This window comes from Antennarius striatus, chromosome 10 (genome assembly GCF_040054535.1).
Source record: "Antennarius striatus isolate MH-2024 chromosome 10, ASM4005453v1, whole genome shotgun sequence".
Taxonomy (NCBI): Eukaryota; Metazoa; Chordata; class Actinopteri; order Lophiiformes; family Antennariidae; genus Antennarius; species Antennarius striatus.
Genome location: NC_090785.1, coordinates 18,481,599 through 18,499,485, shown reverse-complemented (window position 1 = coordinate 18,499,485; position 17,887 = coordinate 18,481,599). Strand labels below are relative to the sequence as shown.

General features: G+C 39.0%; 1 protein-coding gene across 1 annotated transcript; it reads left to right on the top strand.

Moving 5' to 3' along the window:
- Positions 1-3,674: 3,674 nt before the first annotated feature.
- Positions 3,675-17,642, top strand: ube2d2 (ubiquitin-conjugating enzyme E2D 2 (UBC4/5 homolog, yeast)). Its single transcript, XM_068325571.1, has 7 exons — positions 3,675-3,947; positions 6,959-7,022; positions 15,026-15,057; positions 15,308-15,385; positions 16,024-16,129; positions 16,549-16,642; positions 17,135-17,642. The coding sequence occupies exons 1-7, from the start codon at positions 3,924-3,926 to the stop codon at positions 17,178-17,180; spliced, it is 444 nt and encodes a 147-aa protein (XP_068181672.1). The 5' UTR covers positions 3,675-3,923; the 3' UTR covers positions 17,181-17,642.
- Positions 17,643-17,887: the final 245 nt, after the last annotated feature.

The window sequence follows — 17,887 nt, the reverse complement described above, 5'->3', positions numbered from 1 at the left end:
GACTTCCTTTGTTTCTGATGATGGAATCAAACGAACCCTGAGGAGCTGCAGCCTGGCTCTGGGGTTCGGATGTCAACTCAAAGCTTCCTGTTTTCGATTCTAACCCTGGTATTTCTCTTCTGTCTGTCATAAAAAAATGTACAAAACACTGCATCAGCCCCAAAAATCTTACCCTATAAAGATAGGAATGGATTGAAAACCAGAATACAGCTGGTATAAATTTTAATTCCAAAGATAAAAGCCTGGCCCACTGGAAATGTGACATAATTGATGGGGTAAAAATGTCAGACACATGAGGCCTTGATGCATGAATAGTGACTACATAACATGTACATGTTTTCATTAATTCTCAGCATTAAATTTGGATCACATGAATTTGGTCAATAGCTTTTATTAGTGTCTTCTCATAGATTAATGTGATTACCGACAATTTATATGAAATAATCATATAAATACACACACACACACGCACATATATATATATATATATATATATATATATATATATATATATATATATATATATACAGTATATATATGAATATAAACAGTGTGTTTGTGTGTGTATATATACATACACACACACACATATATGTATATATATACATATATATGTGTATATATATGTATATATAAATATATATACACACACACACACATTGTTTATATATTCATGGGAGACGTGTGGAAGGGTTCTTTAAATATCTTTAAAAGTGCAGTAAAACATTTTAACAGAAATGTCTTTTTTGGAAATTCTTTATGTTACCACATTATTAGAAGTCATGTATTCGATTTGCATATTCATTTGATTCTTTTCCTTTCGGCTTTTCCCTTCAGGGGTCGCCACAGCGAATCAGTTGCCTCCATCTAACCCTGTCTTCTGCATCCTCTTCTCTCACACCAACTACCTTCATGTCCTCTTTCACTACATCCATAAACCTCCTCTTTGGTCTTCCTCTAGGCCTCCTGCCTGGCAGTTCAAAACTCAGCATCCTTCTACCGATATATTCACTATCTCTCCTCTGGACATGTCCAAACCATCTCAGTCTGGCCTCTCTGACTTTATCTCCAAAACCTCTAACATGTGCTGTCCCTCTGATGTACTCATTCCTGATCCTATCCTTCCTGGTCACTCCCAAAGAGAACCTCAGCATCTTCATCTCTGCTACCTCCAGCTCTGTCTCCTGTCTTTTCCTCAGTGACACTGTCTCTAGACCAAACAACATCGCTGGTCTCACCACAGTTTTGTACACCTTTCCTTTCATTTTAGCTGAAACTCTTCTATCACACATCACACCTGACACTTTCCTCCACCCGTTCCATCCTGCCTGGACACGCTTCTTCACCTCTTTTCCACACTCTCCATTGCTCTGGACTGTTGACCCTAAGTACTTAAAATCCTCCACCTTCTTGATCTCTTCTCCCTGTAACCTCACTCTTCCACTTGGGTCCCTCTCATTCACACACATGTACTCTGTCTTACTGCGGCTAACCTTCATTCCTCTCCTTTCCAGGACAAACCTCCACCTCTCTAGCTTCTCCTCCACCTGTTCCCTGCTCTCACTACAGATCACAATGTCATCTGCAAACATCATAGTCCATTAAGATTCCTGTCTAACCTCATCTGTCAGCCTGTCCATCACCATAGCGAACAAGAAGGGGCTCAGAGCTGATCCCTGATGCAGTCCCACCTCCACCTTGAACTCCTCTGTCACACCTACAGCACACCTCACCACTGTCTTACAGTCCTCATACATGTCCTGCACTGCTCTAACATACTTCTCTGCCACTCCAGACTTCCTCATACAATACCACAGTTCCACAATACAATACACAATACAGCTTCACTTGTAATAGAAGTATTTTAATCCATCTATTTGATATGTTCATGAATCTGTGAAGGGGAATTTTTTATGTTAATCGTGCCAATGCGTTTTGTTAATCAACCACATTAACAAATACACGGTTGCCTTGAACGTTGTGTTGTTACGTTGAATTACACAAAACTTCCGTCACTACTGGATCACCTATTAACGCACTCTGGAAGAGTGAGACATCCGTTTGCTGCGGATTAAAATATAGAAAACTATACTGTGTTACAGACTGTATCACATATCAAGGTAAATTATTCTGCTCCACTATACAATCCACGTATTTAAACGTCTCAATTAAGATATACTGTACATTAAACATCTATAGACTCAATACGGGGACCGCAAACGAGACCTCGGTCATGGTGATCATGTCACTCCGCGTAAAGCAAATAACTCCAGACGTGGTCAGAGTGCACAACACAACAATTTAAGACTTTGTTTTATCGATATATACAGTGAATGGAATTTAAAATATGAAAAAAATTAAAACCTATAAAACGTTTAAAACAGATTCCCAGGAGTTTACCTCAAAATAGCGCTAAATGGACAATTTGGCTCCGCTCTAATAATTTCAACACAGATTTGCCGCCGCATGCCATGAAGTGCACACAGGCCGGCTGCAGCCCGACGCGTCCTGCGTGCGCTGACTCTACGAGCCCTCTGCGTGCGCATGTCAGCGCAAGGCTTTTTAGCGGCAGCGCAGGAACGAGATCCTCTATCCAACAATAAGACTTCCGTTTCTGGCGGCTGGGCTTCAGAATAAAGGATGATGAGTTTATGACTGATGCGTGTTAAGATGCTTAATAAATGTGCAGTAATTTGTATTCAGTATGTATTAAGTCAAACATAAATAGGGCAGTCAGAGACTGCAACATCCCGCAGCTTACCCTGACCTACCCTGGTCAGGGTAACCTGAAAGTAGTACCTGACAAGTACATACCTTTGACCTTTCAGGGTAGGCCAAAGCTTTGCACTAGCTTTGACCATAGATCAAAGCTACTGTAGATCGAAGCCAGCTTTGACCATTGATCAAAGCTAGTGCATAGGTAGATCAAATCACTAGCATTGGTCTATGGTCTTACTCACACTGGCCTTCTCCCTCGTATTTCTATCTTATCCGGTTCCTGAGTGTACAAAAGTTGAAATTTGACCTTGACCTAGTTTTCTCAAGGTCAAGGTCATGATATCATTTTCATTCCCTTTGCCGCCCGAGTAATGTGTTTTTTGTTTCATCTTTCTATCTGCAAGATATTTAGTGGACATTCAAACGAACCAACCAACCAAAGAACGAATGGACAGACGAACGCCCCAACGCTGACAATTACTATACATCCCCTCTTTGAAGAAGGATGTAATAATTCATTGAAAATAAAAAATCATGAATGAGGGAAGTCGATTTAGTTTTTAAAAACTACAATGCATTTAAAGAAATAATGAATTATTATTGAAAAACATGATATTTTTTCTTTTTAAGAAAACCTCAAGCATCTCATCCAACTTTTTGGTTATCTGGTATCTATCATATGAAATAATATACTGTATGTGTATTTAGACTATTGGTTGGTTTGATTCAACATAAGTGACAGAAAAAAGCCCATAGCAAAATAATTTGTACAGTATGATTATTTTTCAAGCAAATGCTTTTTTTTTTTTTTTAAACAGGTGTAGTTTAATTTACATAATGAGCTTAAAGTAGATCCAGACACGGTGATTGAGAGTAAAAACATGATTGGACACTAGTGATCGATCTGAGAGTGTCTGTGTTTTATTTTGAAGGGTCCAAACAGGAAGTGGTGCTCTGGCTACTGGCAGGACGCAGGCCGCAGTGATTTGGTAGCCGCTGCAGTAGGTGGAAGGACCGCGGTTCTACACCGTCTACATTTCAGTTTCGCCTCGAAATTCTATCGGTGGCTCCTAATAATTGTGAACGATAAATTGAGGGTCTATTTACGGTCTTCTATGATAACCAAGTCGTAGCATTACCAACGGACAGTGACATCAATCGCCATTTTAATTGCACGTTTTCCTGACAGAACCGCTAGCACAACAATGGCTCTGAAAAGAATTCACAAGGTAAGGAAGTGAACGGCGAGGCCCAGGATTTTACTGGTTTCGATAAGGATGAAATTCTCGTGTGTCTTATGTTAAGTCTGTTGTCGAGTCTATACAACTCGAAATAATTCGAATATATAAGCTAAAAAGCTGGTGTTCATCCCAGCTAACGGTCTGTGAATCGCCAGTGACGACTGAGCAGCGATGCGCCGCCTGTGTTCACAAGTGTTGCTACAAACGGGCCAATTGAACCGTTACACTCACCAGTAAGCACCGGGGCGAGCTCTTCCTCGTCACAGCATGCGGACAGGCGTACTTTTATTTTTTGTGAATTATGTATTTTTATCCCGTGTATAAGGGAATGCAAAGGCTCTGCGGGTTACTCGTGATATTTGCGGTGCGTTAGCTGTTTCCGGCTAACATCTGTCCCGGTAGTCGGCTAACCCGGACAAGCTAAAATTAAAAGGTTCTTCTAGTCGGGGTATTCTGCTCCAGTGAATCCGTATCCTCATAGGAAATAAACGAAACTGGTTTGTATGTAAACGTAGAATTTCCCGTCACACTTGTCTGGTGCCGTCGTGAACGTGGTGAGCGTTTTATTGTTACTGGAGCTTAACGTTCACTCGGTCCTTGATTTGACAGATAGCTAAGTTGTCGAGCTAGCGGCAAGGTTAGCTCCTTCTAAGAGGACACGCGTTTATTTGAAGGAGATACATCCCCGTTTCTTTGTATTCCGTGTAAATAACCCGTGGAAATGTCTGTTTAATATGTATTTAAAATTGATCGGTATTCATGAGTGACAGCTTGAGAGGTTGATTGAAGGTAGCGCCTATCAAACCCACGTTTTCACGCTATTTTGTCTCTTATTTAAAATGGGAAATGTGTTCCTGATATTCTACATCTGTTATTGTTTAAATCTGGCATCACCCATAGCGTGTATTCATACATTAACATCACCGAGGAAACGCCAGTGCTCGTTTCGGTGTACAGCCGTGGGGAGACAGGCCCCACGCGTTGTTCGCCTGATGCCATGTTGCTGACAGCAGGTCGTTATAGAGCAGTTTGCCTTGTTTTCCTATTGTGGTTGGGTAAACTCATGACGTGATGTAGCTGATCAGTCTTGTATAATGTCTCTGTCGTTTGACATCATAAGCATTTATTGTGATGTTTGCACCGAAGCATTCGATGGCATCGGTCTGTATCCAAATGACCAGACTCTCAGGATGGATGGATGATGTTTGAGTGAAAGCACTGTTGTGTTCTCCTGCTACCATTGTGTCACACGTACTGCCTGCTGTTCTAGGAGAAATGGTATTATGTAGTAACGATTGAAACTATAAGCCACTGAAGTCATATTCTGTTAGTAGAACTTGCCTTTTTAGTTGTTATTATATCATATCATATAATAATTGTATTATTATTATTATCGCAGAGAAAATATTAGCTTTAGTTGTCTCAGACTTATTACCTATTGATGTATAGAAAGATACAAAGGTCTTGATCTAAAATGTTTTCAGCTTTGTCATCAAATTAGCTTCACAAATATGCAGATTTCTGTCACTTGTTTTTATTTGTTTATCATTTATTATGATTAATTTGGAGAGTTATAGTAGAATTTGAACACATACAGACTGTTAAGGTGACATTTGGGTCTCTGAGTAATCGATTATGGCATTGATTACTTTTTTTAAACACGTATACAGATTTTGATATAATTTACCAGGAGATTAATTCATAAAGAAATCCTCAATTGTACTCTTCAAAAATAATATAGAATTCCACCTGCACCAGTGACAACTGTGCAATCTTGCTTTAACAAAAATACACTAGTAATTACACTGTAATGACATAGCACTATGTCCAGTTGGAGGGATTTTCCTGCATCAAACACTTAACAATTTCATGCTAAGAGAATTTTCTAGATCCTGTTCACACATTTAAGTAATTATATGTGGTATCTTTTACTTGTCATACACTTTTTTTTCATAATGGTATTTGTGCCTTTAATATAATATCTCAATCTGTTTATTTGCATTTACTTTCTTAGTTTTGAAATGTCCAGTAGACTATAGCCATGCAGGAAATGGTAAGTGAATTTCTCATTTGCAGTGTTAAAGCAAAATATCAAAAGCTTAAATGTATCAATATGAAAGCTTAAAGATCTTCTTTGCTGGTGGTTTACAATCTGTCGTTTTTGAAATGTAACACAAAAATAATTTCACTATTTGGGACAGCCATCCAGTTGGCTACTCAGTTGGCCTGTGGGCATTTTAATGGATCTATCGGTATTAAATTCATGATAGATTTGGAAAAAGAAATAGGAGGGTATAGTATAACAATCTGTGATTCACATGAAATGTAGACCATGAATGCTTGAAAGAGGAAAGTTGATCCTGAATTGTGAGATTTCTCATCACTAGTCTTTGTAAATGTGTTTGGGGGGGGAATCATTAATTGTTACCAAAAGACCGCTTTTGAAACAGTTTGTTGTGGACAAGTATTAGCAGTAAAGATTAGTTTGCTGTGTGACCATAAACATGGACAACAAGAGTCCCGCAGAAGATTGTAGTAAAATCATTGTCTCAGTTCATTCACAAATACATGAAAACAATGAAAATGTGGACCTACTCTGTTGACGTACGAGACTGAGGGTCACAACATCTCTTTCAACAAAACCCAGTTTTGTTGAACACTGACAAAGCTGTACTTGAAGCTTTATCAGTGTTAGTTTTACCCCATGCAGACACCTCGTATTGGCTCTGTTACTTGTTGATTATTTTGTGTGTGGGTTTGGTTTTTCTCACTATGATACTACAAACATCTGTTATCCTTATTTATTGACTGGATTCAATGTTATTGAGATTAGTATTAGTAATTTCCTCAGAATTGTATCATAGTATTTTTGAGTTGTCATTCCCTGTTGAGGTTTTATTATATGTTACTCCAATACATTGACTATATTTGTAAAAATGCTGGAAATGCCTCAAAATACTGCAGGAACAGATTAACTGACTATTTATTTGTCTTCCCAGGAATTGAATGACTTGGCACGGGATCCACCAGCCCAGTGTTCTGCAGGACCTGTAGGAGATGACAGTAAGTTCATCATCATCATCATCATCATCATCATCATCATCATCATCATCATCATCATCATCTGTCTTCTTTGTGTCAGACGAGAGCTCAGGATTGTTTACACTTCTCCTAACTTGTCCACATTTAAAAAAAAAAAATCTTAACCTCTATTAACTCATTTATTAGTAAAAATACTCAAAAAGTTGCAAATTTTTACACGCCGTCAACCCAGAATTTACCAAATGTTTTGTTCATTTTATTTTATAATCTAAATCATATAGCTTGGAAAGGGATTCAGGCATTACTGACCCTGTTTGCAATTCATTCATTCATTGAATTCAGTGAAGGAAGTTTTTTTTTTTTTTTTGGTACAGTGTCCAAATTACAAATACAATAGGTTCTGAGAGACTGTTGGTAAGCTGAATTGGTCGTAAGTTGTTATATATGTAGTTCTCTTTTCTGCTGCAACCCCTGCCGAGCAGCACCGCTACTTATGCACATCTCTCTAATCTCACCTAGTTCCTTCTTGCAATTATAGATTGAAATTTAATATATTGCGACTTGCAAACAATTCAGTTCATTCATTCAATTCAAACAGCCTCTGGGAACCTATAGCATTTTTAAATTGGGCACTTTTTACAGTATGTATTAAATTTCAGTCTATAATTGCAAAAAATAAATGGGCGAGAGGCAGGAGATGAGTGTAGGAGATACATATATGGAGTGGTGCTGTTTGGCAGGGGTTGCAGCTGAAAGGGGAACTACAGCAGTTCCCCCAAATACGAACATCCAGTTGTTTTTAAGTTGGATATTCGTGGATACAAATATTCTGATGTTTGTAAGACGCCTTACAAACATCAGTTTGTAAGTTTTGTTGAATAGTTTTGTATTCAACAAGACAGATGATTGTAGAAATAGTTTATTAGTGTGCTCCATATAACCTACCTTGTTAACTATTCTAATACATCTTTTTTGTAGAATACATAATGGTTTTAAGTTACCTTTATAGGTGTTACCCCAAATCTCTGCACAATAATTGAGATACGGTGGTACAAGTGAACAATATAAGATGTATAGCAATATATGGTCCAGTACGTGTTTTTCTTTAGCCCAAACCGCAATACTCCTTGCAAGCTTTGTTCTTACGTGACTTATATGGGCTTTCCAACAGATATGTGGTTCAGTAGTACGCCCAGAAATGTGTTTTCATAAACTCTGCAGATTTTAACATCATCTACCATAATTTATACTTGCATGTTTATTGTGCGGTTTCCAAATAGCATAATCTTGGTTTTACTGAAATTCAAAGGCCATTTATTTATGTCAAACCAGTGTTTTAATTTAGTCATTTCTGTGGTGGTGACCTCCAAAAGCTGCTGAAGGTTTTCCCCTGAATTTGTGTCATCGGCAAATAAAATAAATTTCAACATATTTGACACATTACAAATGCCATTGATATAAAGAAATGAGTCGTATTGGGCCTAACACTGACCCCTGTGGGACTCCACAGGTGTCAGTGTACCCACATGTATCAAACCAGTAAACCAGCAGTATAACACCAGTATACCAGCTGTATTACACCAGTATACCTGCTATATTTTACCACTATACCTGCAGTATTACACCAGTACCGTGTTGGCCCGAATATAAGACGACCCTGATTATAAGTCGACCCCTCTTTTTCAGTCTTATTTCAATGCAACAAACACAGTCTTATATTCGGGCCAATATGGTATACCTGCAGAATTACACCAGTATACCAGCTGTCTTACACCAGTATACCCATTGTATACTGTTGTAATATATATTCACATAAAAATATATGTATATATAACATATATATATATATGTGTGTGTGTGTGTGTGTGTGTATGTGTATATATATATATGTATGGTTTTACATATATACATATATATGTACATACAGTATATAAATATATATATACACGGTGTTCTCTTTTGCGTGCGTCCTTGCGTCTTTGACGCACAACTTTTGACGAGGACGCACGATCGTCGGACAGCGTGCGTTCCAGGGACGCAAGCTTTAAATGCTGACAATAAAAAAAATCGATGCTAACTGTTTTTCGCAATATAATATTGGGAAAAAATGCTCTTCCATTCAACAAAAAATATTCACAATTTATCAATTTCTCCACTTAAATTTTGAACCCATAAATTGGCGTTATGTCTTGCGCGAGACTCATCTGCGGGATTCAGCCCCGATAAAATCAACTTGCATTTAGAGTAACCCAACACGACGTCTGCTTATTCTGCACGCAGCAGTGACAGAGCGACGAGTTAGTCTTATATTATCACCGTGCCTCCGGAAAAAAACAAATGACAATCAGTGTTTTTATGGATAAAAATCAATCAAAAATTCATGAAGACAAAAAGACATTTCTGTGGACAGTAAGAATGAAGAGGCAGAAGAAGACAAGCAAAAACCAGTAAAATCCGAGCATTTGTAAACCAATGGACGCAATAGTTTCCATGGGTGAGGCATGTTGATAGCTATGGAAAAAGCCTCATGTATTGCGAGCTATGCGCACAACACAATTCAATGTTACGTACATAACACTTTAGAGGTTGTGAAATGGATGGCTGCTGAAGATATACCCTTCAACAAGTTTAAAACTATCATTGAACTTATGCATGGCATTGGTGTACCTGATGTGGATATCATTAAACAACAAAGCATGCATTATGACTCGTACTTCACAGAAAGCAAACTTTTGGATAGTTTAGTCAAAGTTGCAGAGAAAAAGTTAATAGAAAAAATTCAGGCATCTCCGGTATTAAGCATCCTTGTAGACGAGTCAGCAGATGTAACAAATGTAAAGAGGTTAGTTCTCTATGCTCATATTTTGATAATATTTTGATTAAAAAATATGTAATTTATTTTCTTTTTACTCAGTAAAAAGTTTTGACCAGGGCTGTCACTTTAACGTGTTAATAGATGAATTAATTATGCTGCAAATTAACGCGCTATAAAAATTAACGCAATTAATCGAGTGGCAAGTCAAAGCGCAAGCATTTTAAATTTGGCCAATTGAGGGACCCGTAGGCTGCAGTGGCGTCACTTCCTAAGTGCACCACTAGTCAAAGCAGAGTGACTGACAACAGAGATGGAAGCGACACAGGAGAGCAAGGCAAGCCCACTCGGACCTTTGGGCGGAAAGTTTATTTATAAAAAGAACAAAGACGAAACTATCAACAAAAACGCAGTGATTCTGCGCTGTAGACGCCTCCGTCAGTCTGCCCCAGGGCAGCTATGGCTACACACATAGCTTACCATCATCAAGTATGAATGAGGAGTGAATGAATAATGGATCCGATGTAAAGAGTGTTTGAGTATCCAGAAAAGCGCTATATAAATCTAATTCATTATTATTATTATTATTATTATTTGTACCTTTTGTAAAAGAGAATTTTCATATCACCGAAGCAGCTCCTGCCTAACTTATCATTTAAATGTAAAACATGTCAAGGACACAGAGTTGAACGTTAGCTTATCCTTTTAAAGGAAAAGCCTGTTGGCATCTTGCTACTCATGTTTCCTTATTTAGAGACATGTTATACCATTCATTTTGAATTGCTGTATTGAGTCAGCTTTAGTATTCATTTTGATTGAGAGTCTGCTTATGTTCCTATTTGAGACTCAGCCTTATTTTATTTCTGAATTTTATTTACTTTATTTAACTGTATTCGTATTGCATTTTTCAGAAATGCACCTGGCCCAATTGGTTTGCTGATGTGCTTGACCTTTTTTCTTTTGAATTTCATTTGTAAAGCACACTCAACCAATAAAAATGTGGATTTTAAATCTTTTCTTCTTGGTGCATTCCATTGATTAGTCATGCACTACAATTTTGTAATGTCCTAGAATTCAAATTCTTTATTTGGGGGCTTTTAGCAGGTATGAGATTAAAATGCGATTAATTAGATTAATTCATTAGAAATCCTGTAATTAGATTAATTTTTTTAATCGCCTGACAGCACTAGTTATGACATTATTAATAATATAATTAAAATTAACTGTTTAATTTTTATATTGTGCTATTGGCTAAACTCGGGTTCTCTGGCTTGCTCCCACTTCCAAAAACATGTGCTTCAGGTTAATTGGCCAGTTTAAAATTGACCGTAGGTGTGAGTGTGTGCCTGTGTGTTTTTCTGTGTCTCTGTGTGGCTTTGTGGCGTACTGGCGTCGGGCCCGGAGTTTCCCCTGCCTCACGCCCTAGCCAGCTGGGATAGGCTCCAGCTTCCCTTGAGCCACGACAGCGGATACAGCGGTGAAAAGAAAATGGATGAATGAACAAAGTTCTGGGTTCAATTCTTTTCTGTGTGGAATTTGTGTTCTCCCCGTGGATTCTCTCCTGGTTCTCCAGCTTCCTCCCCCCCACAGAAACATGCGGTGTAGGTGAATTTGTCACACCACATTGTCCATAAGCGTGAGTGTGTTGTCAATGCGTGGCCCTTTGATGTGCTGGCGACGTGTTGAGGGTGTACCCCACTTTTCAGCTAGCCGAGATAGGCTCCAGTGTAACCGGTGACCCACAAGGTGGATAAGCTGCTGAAGACAAGACAATTAATATTACAATTGATTAAGATTACAATTGTGTCGTCTTCTCGAAGAGGGATGAATTAGTGAAACTTCACTCGCTTTAATCTGAACTAGAAACCAGGTTCATGTGTTTAGTGTTACTGCTAACATGTTGTTAAAGCTAGCTCCACTCTGTGAAGTGCGTGCATAGACTACTGAATGCTTTCAATTTACAGTGCCTTGCGAAAGTATTGACCCCCCAAAAACATGTTGACATTTTGCCACATTTCAGGCTTCAAACTTAAAGATAACAAACTGAAAATATTTTTCAAGAATCAACAACATGTGAGACACAATCGTGAAGCGGAACCAAATTTATTCAACATTGTCTATTGTGTTTACAAATTAAAAAACTGAAAAGTAGGACGTGCAAATGTGAGACCAAATGACACATAGGGGAACTCTGTCATTGTTGTCATTTAGGTCAACTTTGGATCATTCAGAAGTCATCAGGGAACTTCTGGGGTGGTTTGGCTGAGCTGAGAGAACAGGGGTTCAATATTTTTGCACATTCTACTTTTCAGTTTTTTTATTTGTAAACACAATATAAAATGTTGAATACATTTGGTTCCACTTCACCATGTTGTTGTTTGTTGTTGTCGTTGTTGATGTGATACCACACTTTGGAAACTTTCCATCTTTTACTCTGTGGTGTCTGGGCTTTGTGCTCCTCTGCATCTTCTTTCTGTTCCAGAACTTCCTTTTCAGTCGGTGCCTTGTATTCCTCACAACAGCAGTGGGAGCTAATGTGTTGTAGCATCCGTATGAAACACAGTATCCTGTATAGTTGTCTCGATTTAATCAAAGCCTGAAGGCAGATTCTTTTTTAGTAATCAGAGTACTGGAATTCTGGGAATCGTTTCAGCCTTATAAAGATCATTCATGCATCCACATTATCTTCTGACAAATATTTAGTATCGTATTTATTCAAAAATGGAGGAATGACTGACAATGGGCTTGCTATGTTTTAATCACATCCAAGTTTTCGCTAAGAAATCTACATTTTCTGATGACATTACAGCTGATAGTGCTGAAATCCAAAGGTTCTGATGGCACTAGTGACCCACAAAGATACAACTGTTACACAAGAGATCTGAAATGAGCTGCGCAATATTAAATCGTCATGTCTGACCACTTCCTCTTAGCCTCTCTTGTCCTCTGATAAACACATAGTAGAGGTTATGACATCATTAGAAAAAGACGTCTGAATTTGTTAAGGTTCTTGATCAGTCACAAGAAACAGGTCTAAAAAAAACCCCCCATAGCCTGCTAGTGATAGCTCACAATTATGCAGCTTAGGTGGTAGAGTGGGTTTCCAGTAACCTTAAGGTTAGTAGTTTGAATCCCACTTAATCCCAGTCGTTCTCCCAAGAGTCCTTCACCCATTATTATTATTATTATTATTATTATTATTATTATTATTATTATATACTAATTTGGTGGGTTAGCCATCGTTCTGTGCTATTCTATACATTATATTTCAAAGGGTACAATATTCTGCAATTTATTACAAGTCTTATGATAAATGTGTCTTTCTTCAAACTCACAATTACTTAAACCTCCAAACTACTCATCTGAAATATTTCAGTGCATTTATTTACTGTCGTCTCACGATAAACTGCAAACTTCTGTTAAACACGTCACGCTCATCTGAACAGAAACTCCTGCTGTGTGTTTAGTCCTGGTGTAAGCTATGAGTTCTGCTAGCAGTTTGCACCCTCAGTCAAACACGCTATGCTGCTGCTCACCAGCTGCTAGCAGCCTTCTAGTGCCTTCTAGTCCTGAATATGTCTATGGAAATTTCCCCTTGTGGTTAACCAGCACAAGTTTTTTTGTGAGGGGATAGCAAGAAAAAGTAATTCACTGGGTGGGTTACGTGGACAGTTGCTGTCGAAGCATTACACACTCATCTTTTTTCACACCAAAGCCAGCCTGTAACAGTAACTACAGTAACAAGACGCACTCCGTTGTGGTTGCTACTCACGTCACCTTGTCATTTGCTCAGCGATACACCGTTAGTCTCACGTTTCTGCTGTTCAGCATAAATAGTCTTTATCTTTTTCTGACGCTCCTTTGTGGAGACCTCCTATCCAGACTGAGAGAAATTCCAAAAACAATCCCTCATGTGCTTAATCATGTTTTTAATATAGGCTGTGCAAACACAGGATGTGTAACATCCTGAGAGAAATGAGGAGCATGTTGGCACGCTGCAAACACTGATAAACGGTATAACGGTAAATCTGTTCAGATGGAGAGGATTTGATTCTATATTTCAGTGTTGAGATCAACTTTAAAATGCCAGTCTATCCTTTGATAGACCTCAACATCAATGGGAGGAAAACATATCAATCAGTTTTCTATCGATCGTCTGTACACACCAGCACAATGATTTCTAACAGGACTGTTAAAGATCTAAGAATGAATAAAATATGTTGACGGGGAACTCAGATGGGCCGCACACTCATCTGATGGGGGCTTAATGATAACAAGATGTTAGACTTACAGTCATACATGTAACGGTTGGCTGGTTCGGAATAATAGTTATTATGTTTTCATTGTCACTTCTTTGATTTTCAGAAGTAAAATTAGCAATTCACCACCTTTTAATGTTCATGGTATTCAAACTGAGGGATAGTTTCTCTTTGGTAACAGGCAGGAGATGTAGAAACTTCATTTCAAAAAGTAGCTTCATTAAATAAGTGCTCTCCGCAGTGAAATGATTAAAAGCAAGTTCAAATGTAAATATAACACAATCTCAAGTATTTAAACAGTACATTCTACCCTTGAAGAGATGATGCATTTGTTTGTCAGTGGTCTAGAATGTGGCTTTTTCGTATTTCACTGTCCCTACCATATCTATATATCTCTATGATGCTTGCTCTCAAAATCGTTTTAAATGTGTGGACATATTTGCTCAAGTCTTCTTTGTGTCATTGAAATACTTTACATGATGATAACAACTGTCATAAGAATAGAGTGCATTCTGTAAATGGAGATGGGCTCACTGTGTTTGACAGGTTTTGGTATGGGAAGGAAGAGCCAACTGTTTTTTTTAATGTTTCAGCGGTGTCAGGTTCTCCAGCTTCATACATATGTTTAGATAACAGCACCCTGGGAACTCATAAAGAGCAACGTTTTATACGTACACATGACTGCTGCAGTTGGTTGGTTTTTCAGTCTGATTTTGATCCTCCTCATCAGAATGTTTTTCCCCATTAAATTGTTTTCTAAAAATATTGTGTTTTTGCTGCCCTGACCCTTTAACTTATGGTACTCATATGTTCAATAGAACATGAGTCTACCTTTTCTAAATATTTCTTAATCATTAACAATGAACACTTGCTTTAATCGATACTTTGCTCACAACACACCCCTATTGTCCCGTAACAGTTTCTCAACATTTTTTGTTTTTCTTTTCTTTCAGTGTTTCACTGGCAAGCCACAATAATGGGACCGGTAAGTATTCTCCTGGACACAACCTGACGCCGCCTGATAGTCTTAATCCAGAATCTTTCATCCTGTAAACGTCATAAACGATGTAAAAGCAAATCCAGACAGAGAACATCAACTAAATGTGCTGCTTTCCTAGTTTAGTTTGAGAGGTCACATTTTTGACAGTAATCACAGCGTCAGAGTTCATGTTTTGTTTTGGAACTTTTTTCATCCTGCCTCATAAACTGAACCGGTTTCTCTCCCCCGACGTTAGAATGACAGTCCTTACCAGAGCGGGGTTTTCTTCTTGACTATACACTTCCCCACAGACTACCCCTTCAAACCGCCAAAGGTAAGAACGACTTACACACAGTCACACAAAAACTTCTTTTCCACCAAGCACTCATTTTTCACATTTCCGCCTTGAGAAAGTCTGGATGGTACCAATAAAACGGCTCTATTCCTTCCATCACTACCGCCCCATTGAGGTTTTCATGCTGGAGAAAACCGCCGCTAGTCATTTCATGGTTGTTCTACATGTCTTCGTGTCACTGCCCGCAGAGTTCGGTCCCTTGTTGTAATTAAGAATGTGAAACACTTGATGTCCTACATGTTTTTCGGTGATCGAAAGGAAAGGGACCGTCGGTGCTAGCAGAGCAGAGAAACTAGAAACCGTTTGTAAGAAGTTAGCAGCATTTGAGTATAGACTAGAACGTGTTAGCTAATAGATGCTACAGGGCTCATCTGTTTTTTCTAACTACTAGAACAAGTTCTCCCCAAAGACCCAATATCAGCTCTGCCTGCATTTACAAATCCTGTCTGCAGGGGAAACCCAAAATAGATCAAGAACCAAACCAGGGGGTGTATAGTGAAAACAACTATGAAGATTCAGTATGTCCGTCACTGCTGAATGACTTCCTCTTGTTCCCCTCATCTGCCCTTCTTCCTCACCACTCGCCCCACATTTCTGCTCTCTCCATCTGTTTTCAGGTTGCATTTACCACAAGAATCTACCACCCAAATATTAACAGCAACGGCAGCATTTGTCTTGACATCCTGCGATCACAGTGGTCTCCAGCTCTCACCATCTCCAAAGGTAGGAGGATTCTCTCTGGTCTTCGTGTTTTAAAACTTTAAACTGAGAAATGGTCAATACATCTGTCTTCATCAGCAGGATGCTGAGAATAAACGGACAGTAGGAATGTGGTTTTCCTTTTTACATGAAAACATTTCCCACAGGTTCTAATAGTGGTCATGCAGAGGTGCTTGTATTAAACTGAAGTGTCTGTCTGTAAATGTCAGACTCAGCTCTCCATCTGGTGACATGTGTGTACCCATGCTCAACAGGTTTTAAATGTCAAACCTGTGCTATCAACAGATTCAGAGACATAAACCAATATCTTTTACTTTCATCCGATATTATCTTCAGGAAGATGATGTAGGATTGTGACGATGACACGTTTTATTTGTGAACACTGATCAGTTTTCTCTCCACCCCGGCCCGGTCCACTCTAGTCCTCCTGTCCATCTGCTCTCTGCTGTGCGACCCAAACCCGGACGACCCCTTAGTACCCGAGATCGCCCGCATCTACAAGACGGACAGGGAAAAGTGAGTGAGATCCACAACGTTAGATCACATTCAACATCGCAACATGTAGCTGCTAGGTGTTAATATTAACCGAGGAACTTCTTCACTGATGATGCAAATCTCTGCTAACATGGCTATCCCATAATAATGAAATATATACCTTAACATGTTTTCAGCAAGCATGGTTTATCTTTCACATTATATTTAAAATTACTATTTTGATTTGTGTCTTCCACAATCATGATGCTGTTGAAGTCAAACTGGGTTTTGGCTGACAGGAAATGAATCCAATGCTAAACGTTAGCATGCAGCAGAGTGTGTGATGACGACTGTGATGTCACACAGATCCTCATGTTACTGATTGGTTAACAGGATTGACTCCGTTCAATTTGGCAACAAACATGTTGAATTTTTGCTGGAGATGAGGATGAGGGGTTAGGAGGATGGCAACCAGCTGAAAAAACAGGAACAACTAACAACTGGCCTTCTCTTTCTGTGTCTGCTTGTTCACAGGTACAACAAAATAGCTCGGGAATGGACACAAAAGTATGCAATGTAGTGTTGGGGTAGAATCATGGCCAACCACCTCTACAACATAAGGTTAGGGGAGCTTCAGACGTAAAGAGAAAACAAACAAAAAACCATTCAAAGTAATGAAAAGTTTAAAGATCTTGTTGGTTTCCATTGGAGTGCTTTCTTTGAGCCATGCCTCCCCTTCACCAGAGTTCCTGTAAAAACTCCCTCTGCCACTCCCACCTCCTGCGTTGTCCCTCGATTTCATCCTGCCCCCCCTCCCCACCTACCTCCCAGCCCCCACTTCACAATCCAGTGTACATATTGTCAGCTTGTAATGCTAACACCCATCTCTCTCCGCTCCTGTTTCATCTCCACCCTCCCTTGTGACCTCTGACCCCATTTCCTGACTCACGTATTTTGTTCGCTTTTGTCACCATGCTGGGGCTGTCCCCACTATCGAACACACGCCTGCCTCACCTGACCCCCCAACCCCCCCCCCCCCCCCAGACATAGTAACTAGAAGCATTCCTTTGAGAATCTGTAAAAATTAGAGGGGACGTTTTTTTCTGTATTTCCCTGATTTTTTTAAACGGGGTGGGAGATAATAGGAAGGAGGAATTTTTACACTGTGCTTTTTCTTTTTCTTTTTTTGTTGACCCTATAATTCCATCTGTAGAGGTGACAATTTAAGAACGCAGTTATCGCATGTGAGTTGAAGGCGCTCTGTTTTATACAATAAATACATAAAAA

Coding starts and splice junctions, on each gene's coding strand:
- ube2d2 (XM_068325571.1), top strand. CDS start 3,924: ATGGCTCTGAAAAGAATTCACAAG. Junction 3,948..6,958: donor CTCTGAAAAGAATTCACAAG/GTAAGGAAGTGA, acceptor TTGTCTTCCCAG/GAATTGAATGACTTGGCACG. Junction 16,130..16,548: donor AGCTCTCACCATCTCCAAAG/GTAGGAGGATTC, acceptor GGTCCACTCTAG/TCCTCCTGTCCATCTGCTCT.